Source organism: Pinus tabuliformis, chromosome 4_1 (genome assembly GCF_031772625.1).
Source record: "Pinus tabuliformis cultivar Carrire ecotype Pingquan chromosome 4_1, CPIR1, whole genome shotgun sequence".
Taxonomy (NCBI): domain Eukaryota; kingdom Viridiplantae; phylum Streptophyta; class Pinopsida; order Pinales; family Pinaceae; genus Pinus; species Pinus tabuliformis.
In genome coordinates this window covers 823,801,675-823,812,675 of record NC_142303.1, presented here as the reverse complement: position 1 = coordinate 823,812,675, position 11,001 = coordinate 823,801,675, and the positions used below count along the sequence as shown (strand labels likewise).

Sequence of the window (11,001 nt, the reverse complement as noted above, 5' to 3'; positions counted from 1 at the left end):
TAAAAAAATAAAATAAAAAATATCTCTATTTTATAATAACTTAATTAACATTTGACCAACTGAAAATTTCGATCACATGATGTTCCATTCCCAACCTCGTCCCCCCAAAAGAGGGATTTCTATCACGAGTTGTCTGATTGTCAATAACTAAGAATTTCGCAATAAAATAGATTAAACCAAAGCCCTGCATAGTACCGTGAGGCTTTAAAATCCCTTTTAAAAAAGTCGTATCCACACATCTCCATTGATTCGGCCTTTAAGCTCTGGAATCTCCCCCTTCTTCTTCATCTGCCTTCAGCTTGCATTCTTTCAGTGTTACCAGCGGCAAAAATGAGTTCTGCAATGCGACGATTGGTGGGATCTGCACTGAAGAATGCATCATCTTCTTCTTTCAAAACTAATGTTATGCCGAGAAGGTTTTATTCGAGTGGTGGAAGTCCGCCACGCAAGGTTGTTGTGTTGGGAGCTGCTGGGGGTATCGGGCAGCCATTGGCTCTTCTGATGAAACTCAATCCTCTGGTGTCAAAGTTGGCGCTCTATGATATCGCTGGCACTCCAGGTGTGGCTGCAGATGTCGGCCACATCAACAGCTGTGCTGAGGTGGGTTCCTCTTTTCCTACCGCGTTTTTTTTTTCTCTGTATGCTGGATCTGTTCTCTCTGCGAACGATAGAGATGTTTTGATTTTAGTTTCAAGGGATCTCCATTGGGATCGATCGTACGATGACCCACTTGGTAGGATCTACTTTTCGTTAGTGTTTTACCTGTTATTAGTTCTTTGATTTTACGTTTCTGATATTGTCCATGGTCAGATACTTTATTTATTTTGGTAAGCGCCTATTTTTTTAAAGGAACCAGGCCTTATACCAGGCTTAGACTCCACTGCTATAACCTGTCAAGGTCTCTGGGATTCTTCGAATGTGGAATTTATTCTTTTGGCCACATTTTTGCAGGAAATATGCCTTCCGGGGCTTTTGAACGTGGGTTTGAGCCCTGAAAGCGCAATGATTTAATTTCTTAAACACAACCCAATTCACGTTAATGGTCAACTCAATTCACTTTCATGGTCAGTTTGTAAATGTGTTTGTGCATATTTTGATTGATGAAAAAAAGCACCTAGATATTTATTTCGTGGAAATCCATGGCTGCATCATGTGCACCTACTCGATTAGGGTTTTTAATTTTATGAATCTAGGTGACATTTGGCCCAACAATCCATTGAAGCAACGCCCATCACATTGTCATTCTAAAACGATTGTATTGTACACCGTGAATATTGGATTTGACTATACCTGACATTCTTTGGGCCATTTCAAAAGAGGCAGATATTGAGGGCTACATTATTATTATTTTTGATTGTTTTCTTGTTGGCAAATGTATTTCTGTTAACATAGTGGGTTTTGCCCTCATTGTAGATGCTACAAACATAGAATCTCTATTCCACCAATTTCATGCAGGATTTGCACCTGATCTTGTCTGTTGAATCTCAATATGGTAGTTAACTCCGATGGTGAGATAATGCCGCAACATACTTCTAAGAGGGCACTGAAAGTGCTATGATTTAACTACTTGACTACAATCTGCCTGACATTTATGGCTAGATTGAAATTTGGGCTGTGCTTATTATTATTATTAGCAGTAGTAGTATTTGCTATTGATAGGAGAAGGTTGAAATTGAGGTTGGGCTCACTATTATTGTTTTTGTTTGGTCAAGGCCTTTTGACTGGCGTGGGTGAAACACCTTAATTGCATCTATTCATCAAAGTCACGCATGACTTGCAGATGGGCTCATCTGTGCAAACCTCAATAGCACAGGGGTCATCATTAACAGCACCTCTGCATTATCATTGAACTGGTGTTTATCACGTTAACCCGACTTCATATTTTGGAATGACATGGGCAGCCGCATTATCATGGGAATATGCCTCCTGGGTTTTGAACCTGGGTCATCCTCATGACAAGCACCCTACAACTTGCCACTAAACCACAGCCCAATGGACGAGGTAGTTCATATTTTTTTGATGAAAAGTGCATCTATATTTTTAGCAGAATCCACGGCTGGATCATATGCCTCTGCTTAATAGGACTTTTTGATCTGATGGATCTAAGTCATACTTGGCCTAATGACTACTTAGAAGTTAGAATAGTCTCATTTCATTGTCAATTTGTTATTTTGTGAGGATTGAATTGATGACCCTCTGCATATTGGATTTGCCTCTATATCCAACCTTTTTGGGGTCGTTTAGATTTGCCTCTTTATCCATGAGTAGATTAAATCAAAATAGTCTTCGCAGCGTAAATTAAACTAAGGTTGAATAAACTCCCTAAAGTGGCTTGTGAGATGCTAATTATTTATCACAGCATCACTTTTATACCTGGATTGGATAAGAGTCTTAAATGATAAAACTAAGGTCCTATTCAGTCGTACAATGCTCCCTTTGATCATCACATTTAAAGAGGATTAGTTAAATGGCTACTATTTTGTTTAGCGAGTTGTGGCATTTAGCCCCCGCCAGACATACAAATAACCATTTATCCCTTGAAAGGAATTGGAGATCACATTGAATTACACTATCCAAATCACTAAATGTCCAATTCCTCTATGTATATTTTTAGAGTTGCCTGTGGCATTCTCAATATATATTTAGTATCAGTGCCGGTACATCCTGACTACTTGTTCAATGTGCCTCCGACACAGAGGACATTCTGATAAGCGTGATGAGCATGATGTACAGCAGCACATATGGCCACACCTGTTGCACCAACAGCACACCCACTTAAAAGACTATTAATATTAAGCTATGTAATCATCAAGTTACATAAGCCTGAAAACAGTTTCTACCCAAAAAAGAGGTTCGCTGTAAGAAGTAGAAGGATGAAACATACGGAACAAAGACTACATTATATTCTTGCTCCAAACATATAATACACAGAGCTGGCATGGGATTCTCCCTTTTCACTTCATGATCATGTTCGCTCCCTGCATCATTCTGAACCCCTGGGCAATTCAAATTACTTGAAAATTATTTATAGCAAAGATACTTCTTTTGGATATTCTATGAAGAATAATTCTAGGACAAATCTGAAGTGACTGCAACAAATTCTGGAGCTTACCTTCATGGACATTCTGCTCCCTCCGCTGAGCTGCAGCTCTCCTTACCCTACAGGAAACAAATTTTAATTGGGCTGACATCAAATGAATAGGTATTTTCGATGGTATCATTTACACCAAAAAATATGAAGTAAATATAAGCACTCAACCTTCTTTGCCATTCACGGTGCCTTCTCCTTTCCATAATATGCCGGATGGCATGTGTTGTCATTAAATACAAACCGAAAATGGTTAATCCCAGAGATGCAAACTTGTACCACCTGATGCCAAGCTTCTCTATAAGTACATTCTGTGGAACAGAAACACACAATATTCATGGAAAAAGAATCTTGTAATGCAAAATTCTCAAAGGAACTAACTACCTTGCCCATTTGCCAAGATTTGCAATAAGTTGGTCAATACTCTTTGGGGAGACATAAAATGGCCCTTTGCGAGGCTTCTGAATTCGAATTGTCCCTATGTCATCTTTCATGGCCTACATAAAAGTACAGCATGGAGAAAACCATGTTATTTATTTCAACAAAGAATTGAAAACTTTGCTTCTTGATTCGAATTGTCCCTATATCATCTTCCATGACCTACATCAAAGTACAGCATAGAGAAAATCATTTTATTTATTTCAACAAATAATCCAAATTTTTCTTCATGGGTTTTCTAGAACAACTACTGATTGATTCCAAACATTCTTTGCTAGATGACGATGACGGAAGACTCATTATGCAAACAGTCATAGAGGATCGGAGATAAATGAAACTGGCCAAAATAAGTCATATACTCTAAGCAACTGCTTTAGATTTCTTGCCTATTCAGTGCTCTTAAACTTTAAATTTAATAGAGAATCAAAATCAAGCATCCTCGAATAAAAGTATTATTGGATCCCAATACAACACAAGGAGCTTAAAACGCAAATTAGTCTAGGGGAAGACAATTGGATTGAGGCATTGCCTTTGAAATTGGGAAAAACCAGCTAAGGTTCTATAAGCACTATGCAAGGTCAAAAGGGCAGGCTTGGACCTGCTTAGCCATTCTCAAATAAAAAGTATTATTGGATCCCAATACAACACAAAGAGCTTAAAGTGAAAATTGATCTAGATGAAGACAACCGGATCAAGGCACTGCTTTTTAAATTGGTAAAAAACATCTTAAGGTCCTATAAACACTAGGCAAAGTCAAAAGGGCAGGCATGGACCAGCTTAGCCATATTCTCAATGCAACTTTGGTGTTTGCATTTGGAAAGATATTTCTGATCATAACAAAAGTGGCACAATTTCTAGTCTTCAAGTTTCCTTCATGGCATTGTTGGATAATCCTCTAGAAACTAAATGACTAAAAGGAACATCCTTTTAGTTAACAATGAACATCAATAAGCATCAAAATTTAAAAACCAAGAGTAAGTCAAACATCAAGACAAAGTAGTGTAATATGTAGTGCCAGGCACTGACGTTCCAAATAATCTTTTATCCTTGGCATTGTCTTCACACAGTCATCAGGATACTCTCTCACATAGTAAAATTGCCCAGTCCACCATTTCAACAATGACCATAGAATCTCAACAGTTCTTTCACAATTACAGGGATACATGAATAAACATCAAAAAATCTAATATTATGATTTAAATACATGGAACTGTCTTGTGTCAAGCACAACAATACCTCGCCAACAACTGTCAGAGTAGTACCTGTGGGAAGTACTTTCTCGACTCTCTTCACTCCAAGCATCTGTTGTAATAAGTTATAACATTCATTAAATCAACACAATGACTGATCTTCAATACTTCTTTATATAATGGTAGTATTTCAACAAAGCGTAAGTGTGAAACACAGACCTTAAGGCCTTGCAAATAGTCTAGTGTACCACGCACAGGTGACTGGCCAGATTCTTCAAAAACTTCACTTGCAACAGTTAATTCTAAGCCCCTTGCTCCACGAGCACCAACAACATATGCACTGCCTGTTCCATCCTCCTAAAAATAAATAGACATCCGAGATAGAGAACATAAAAGCATATGAATTGCAGAAATATATATTAGTAAGGCTCCTTAATGCATTTCTCACAAGATAGTTTTGAAACACTGGGCTCAAATATTTGTATTCTGATATGGTTGAAAATGTTGATAGGTACATAGTAAAGACTATACCCTGATTGAAATGTCGTATACCTGGATTAGACAAGATTATACCCTGATTGAAACGTGGGTTGGTATAGGTCTTCAATCTCCTACGAGCATAATCATTGCTTTTGGTGCTCTATCTCCTCGGTAAAAGCCAAAAGGTGGATTTTACTATAGAATACAAATAATCCTATTCTTGTTCACTATGAGGAGGACATACCATTGCTTGGGTCATGGAACAAGGATAACAAGTTTTACTTCTTTTGGAACTTTGCGATAATAATTTCTTTTCTTATTTTTTGGTCTACATATTTATCATTTAATTTGGTACTGCCATATTGATTTTATCATGCTTGTGTCACGACCTTGTTAGTAATTCACAGCAGTGTGACCTGGGTGCAGGTTGCAGGATATATGGGAGAGGAACAACTTGGCACAGCATTGGAGAATGCAGATGTTGTGATCATTCCTGCTGGTGTGCCTCGAAAACCTGGCATGACCCGTGATGATCTCTTCAACATCAATGCAGGGATTGTTAAATCTCTTTGCTCTGCAATTGCAAAATACTGCCCAGAGGTAAGTTGTCATGATTTATGATCTTCTTTGAAGTTTTTGTTTTCATGCGATTTTCTTATTGACTATTTCATAGGAATAAGCATGACGTTCATTGTAAGTTGCTTTGTCGAAGGCTTTGTATGTTTGAGATCTATAGAGATGGCAATATATACAAATACATATTTGCAAGAATCTTTAAGCAAGTTGTTGATCTAGATTTACATACTGTTCTTGTATATAATCAATTCTACTGGAGAGGTTAACGAAGCTTGAAGACTTCTTTGAGTCAAACGAATAGGTGATTGACTCATTATTGACTCTTTATTTAGACAAATTGCAGCTAACTTTTGCCCATAAGAAGGAAATACTAATTGAAATGAACTTAAGAGTAATTAGCTGTGTAGTCCAATGCAAGTTTGCAGCCACTGTTAAAGCCCTGTTATTCTTGTTTCTCCTCTTGTAGTTAGTAACTTAGCTTTTGGACTTTTGAGAAAATTGGCATATGAATATCAATATAAAAAATATCCTTGGTCTTCTATTTAACTGTGCACAAATCCACTTGATCACGAGGTATCCTCTATAACATTATATATTACATACAATCAGTATGTACTACCATTAGTGTGGCAAGTTAATAGATAAAGAAGTATGTTTCACAATTATTTGTTTTGTTCATGTACTGGTGTGTGTGTACAGTATGTATAGTATATTGTTACATATTATATAGATAGAGATATGGAGAGGGGGGAGAGTGTACTGGATAATGTTTTCCTTCTATCAGGAATGGTATATTTGGATTCAAGAAATCATCTAGAATTGGTTTTTATGGCATTGCTGAGGACTTGATATCCATGGCAGGCAATTGTAAATATCATCAGCAATCCTGTAAATTCTACTGTACCAATAACTACTGAGGTTTTTAAGAAGGCAGGGACCTATAATGAAAAGAAACTCTTTGGTGTTAACTCTTGATGTTGTCCGCGCAAAGACGTTCTATGCTTCAAAAGCAGGAGTTCCTGTTGAAGGTATTTAAAATTCTGGCTTGTTATGCTTAGCTACTCTCAAATATTTAGTATTCTGTAAAATATTTTTATTTTTTATAATTTAATCATGAAATATGCATCCTGGGCAAACATGCCAGGCACTTCTCCTCATTTCAAGGATGGTATCATAGGGCTCAAGGCCATCAGAAATATAGTCAGCTCAAGATGTCACTTGAGGGAATTGAACCCGGGTGGGAAGGATAACAGTCTTTGCACACAACCATCTGGGCTAGACCCAATACATGATATGCTGCAGGATCTTACCAACATCATGCTTTTTTTAACATTAGATACAATTCTCAGTTTTATGTTTGTTGTTGATGTCATCCTATGCTGTCTGCAGAAGTTGATGTTCCTGTTGTAGGTGGACATGCGGGTGTTACAATTCTTCCACTTTTTTCACATGTATATGACTTTGTTGGATCCTCATCTTGAGTTTGTTCTTTACTCTTGGATATTAGAAGATTAATTTATCAAAGATAAAATGAGATCATAATTACCTACCCTTCAATACAGTTAAAAAGGGAACTAACACTTTTTTGTTTTGATAATTTTTTTTAGGCAACACCAAAGCCAAACTCTGTATTGTCTGAGGAGGACATTAAAGCCTTGACAAAGCGCACACAGGATGGAGGAACTGAAGTTGTTGAAGCAAAAGCAGGGAAAGGTTCAGCCACACTGTCTATGGCGTAAGTTTATGTTTTGGTCCTCTATAGTGGCTAATATGCATTCATATCTTTTGAATGTTTTTTTATTCTTATGTGACTGTCTAGAGTGCTGAATTTTTCATCTTGATGCAGTAGTTGGAGTTAGATAATCTTATCATGGTGTGTGCTTCATGATTTCATGCTTGGCATGCAACATGATTTCATGCTTGATAAGTACCTAATCTGAGATTCACTGTCAGTGAGAATATGGCATGAAGGAGCTTCTTTCTCTTTATCTGAATCTTGTACTTCATACATTTGCATGTCTCAAATCTTTTGCCTTAAGCTTAGGTACTTATCCTACATGAAATCATGTAGCATGCATGTCTCAAATCTTTTCCCTTAGGCTTTCTCATTTGTGTGAAACTCAGCGGGTGCTTTTAACCTGTGAGGTTTGACCGATGGATTGTTGCCTTTTTACCTTAGTTTGATTGAAATGTTTAGAGTTAATCTAGATTCTGCATGCAAAGATCCTTCCCTAAGAAAAGCCATGAGTCTCTTCAAGGATGTTATTCCTTCTTAAACATAAGATATGTCAAATGGATCCCGCAAAAGTTGTGTGCTTGATGATGGGTAAATCTGGGTATGAGATTTACAAATTTGCACTTACATGTATGCCTGTGGTTGCAATTTCATAGATAGGCGCATAACATCCATTCATTACCTCATCTTGAGCATTTGAGCATGGTTCATGCAAAAAACATTGCTGGTCAGTTAAATCCATTAGTTGAAAACTTGGAAGTGAAGAGTAGTGTTGTAGTCTTCTCTATGTTGATGAATGCTTTTTGAGACTTCAAAATGTTTAGACATGCAATTCCTTTTTCATCTTGCTCCTGTGTTCTCAAATTTTTTTTTTCTACTGTTTTTTAAGGCCAAATATAAACCATGGGATATATATTTTTACCCTGAAGACCTACAAATCATTTGGAAAAGGAGGTGCTGCAGCAAAAGAGATGGGTTGAATTTGTTGTTTGGATGGACTCTATGGTATGTAATCTTAGTTGGATTTCCAATATACTTTTAAACCATATTTTCATTTTATTTTTTAGTACTATTAGATATTATATCTTACCTCATTTTATGGTTAACATTGTATAACAAAAACATGCGTTGTGTTATGTAATTAATACTAACATGTAATATTGATTTTTTTTGTCAGAATGCTATAGGTAATGATTGCCAAGACGATGATCCAAATTATGTTCAACATATATCAGGAGATGATGAGGATGAGGATGAGGATGAGGATGATGGTGGTGAGGGAGGAGATGATGATGATAGTTGCGGTGTTGGTGATGATGTGGATCAGAGTAATGAGGATGGTCAAGATGATCATGAGGATGATCTTGGTGGTGGTAGCTAGGCATGCACATGCATTGTTTTTTATGAAGAAATTATTGTGTAGAATGACATTTTTATGTTTAAATGGGTGTTGTGAATTTACCCTATATCAATGAGACATTTTGATTTTGTAATCATACGATGAGTTTGATTTATGTATGTTGTTAATTTATCGTAGAATAACGATATTCATGAAATATTTTGATTTGTTAATCATATTTTAATTTTAGTTGTTTTGATTAAAAATAATACTGATTTTATTAGTATTATGTTGCTATTTTATACATGTTTTGAAAATTGTTAATGACACATTGTTATTTTTTTGGATGGATGTTGTCAATTTCTCTTAAATTTCTTTACAAATGATTTTGAATTGTGATATCTGCTTTAATGATATTTAGAAACTATCATATATTTCACTATGAATCTATAAAGGGGGTCATATATGTAAAGAAAAATATACTCTATATAAGAAGTCAAATGCGGATGTAACCATGGATGCAAAATTGAAAGTAAAATTGGATGTTAAACTAGGAATTAATACAAAATGCAAACAATTGAAATACAAAGTGTTTTAAATTAGAAGTGAAAAATTGTGCAATAGTTGACACAAAGAAGGGAACAAAACATGGCATACAAAAGGATATCAAATTGGGCAAAAACAAGGACACATAAATGGGCACCAAATTAGATGCAAAAAAAGACAACAACTAGATGTAAAATAAGATGCAAAGTTGAGCGCTAAAAAGAAACAAAAAACGTTACAAATTAATATGCCAAATGATGATGCAAATAATGGTGTAAATTTGGGATGCAAACTTGGGTGCAAAAAAGGAAAAAAAAAAGATGTAAGAAAAGACATAAAACAAGATGCAAAATGGGGCTGAAAAAAGGTGAAACCAAGGATGCCATATTGGATGTAAAAAATGATTCCTAATCACATGCAAATTTAGGCTCGAACTCAGACACAAAATTATATGCAAATGTGGACACAAAATGAGGCAAAAAAAGATGCAAATTTGGATGGTGAAAACGATGTAAAACTAGACACCAAAAAAATGCAAAATTGGATGAAAAAGTCGGTGTAAATAATGGTGCAACATTGGACACAAGTAGACAAAAAAATGGTGCAAAAAGGGGCATAAAATAGCTTAAAATTGGATGCAAAACTTGGTGCAAAAACAAATACAAAAGTAGACGTAAAAAATGGCTCTAAATTGAATGTACCATTAGACACAAAATAAGATGCAAAGGTGGACACAACACATGACTCAACATAAGATGCAAATATAAATGCAAATTTCGATGCTCAAAATGATGTAACATTAGATGCAAGAGATGGTGTTAAAAATGATGCAAAATTGGATGAAACAAATGACGCAAAATATGGTGCAAAATGAGATGGGAAAAATGGAGACAAATCAAACGTAAATGTGGATGTAAAAAATGGTCCAAAAAAAGATGCAAAAATGGGCACAAAAATGGATGCAAAATTTGGTGCTAAATCAAATTCAACACATGGTGCAAAGATAGGCACCAAAGCTGGTGCAAAAATAGAAGCAAAAACTAGTGTAAGACTAGATACAAAACCTGGCGTAAGACTAGATGCAAAAACTGACACAAAATGGATGCATAAAAAGACGTTAAATTGGATTCAAAATACAGTGTAAACTTGATGCAAATGATGGTGCAAAAATGGAAGCAAAAAATGACACAAAATAGGAAGCAAAAGAGAATGAAAAATAGATGCAAAAAATGACACAAAACTAGAAGCAAAACCTGTCATAAAATAAGATGCAAATCTTGGTTCAAAATTTGATGCAAAAAATGATGCATAGTTTGGTGTAAAAAATGATGCAAAATCTAGCGTGAAAAAGGATGCAAAATCAGGTGCAAAAAAGGACGCTTTAAAAATTGTACAATAGAGCCAGATTTAGCGCCAGGTTGCTCATCACAATTACAAAAAAAATGCACTAAAATCTGGCGCTAAATCTGGCGCAAATCGCTGGTTTTGTTGTAGTGTATATTTATACACAACGTTGGTGGGTGAATAGATGCGACTGTTGGGCTTCTGAGCCTACATGAGTTGTAGGTCGGCTTGATAATAATTCCATAATCAAAATAAATTAATATCT

General features: G+C 35.9%; 1 protein-coding gene and 1 pseudogene across 2 annotated transcripts; one reads left to right on the top strand and one right to left on the bottom strand.

The window, feature by feature from the left end:
* Positions 1 to 229: 229 nt before the first annotated feature.
* On the top strand, positions 230 to 8,903 carry LOC149178770 (malate dehydrogenase, mitochondrial-like). Of its 2 annotated transcripts, XR_016258221.1 has the most exons (4): positions 6,740 to 6,800; positions 7,162 to 7,223; positions 7,380 to 7,507; positions 8,685 to 8,811. XR_016258221.1 is itself a non-coding variant. In XM_089420425.1 (3 exons), exons 1-3 carry the CDS (start codon positions 331 to 333, stop codon positions 8,886 to 8,888), a joined length of 648 nt encoding a protein of 215 aa, XP_089276551.1. In that variant the 5' UTR covers positions 230 to 330; the 3' UTR covers positions 8,889 to 8,903. The 2 variants fall into 2 exon arrangements, 1 of the variants encoding a protein (XP_089276551.1); XM_089420425.1 differs by lacking the exons at positions 6,740 to 6,800; positions 7,162 to 7,223; positions 7,380 to 7,507 and adding exons at positions 230 to 600; positions 5,623 to 5,796 and having other exon boundaries at positions 8,685 to 8,903.
* Positions 2,649 to 5,130, bottom strand: LOC149178771 (E3 ubiquitin-protein ligase SP1-like; annotated as a pseudogene).
* Positions 8,904 to 11,001: the final 2,098 nt, after the last annotated feature.

Coding starts and splice junctions, on each gene's coding strand:
- LOC149178770 (XM_089420425.1), top strand. CDS start 331: ATGAGTTCTGCAATGCGACGATTGGTGGGATCTGCACTGAAGAATGCA. Junction 601..5,622: donor ACATCAACAGCTGTGCTGAG/GTGGGTTCCTCT, acceptor ACCTGGGTGCAG/GTTGCAGGATATATGGGAGA. Junction 5,797..8,684: donor TTGCAAAATACTGCCCAGAG/GTAAGTTGTCAT, acceptor TTTTTTTGTCAG/AATGCTATAGGTAATGATTG.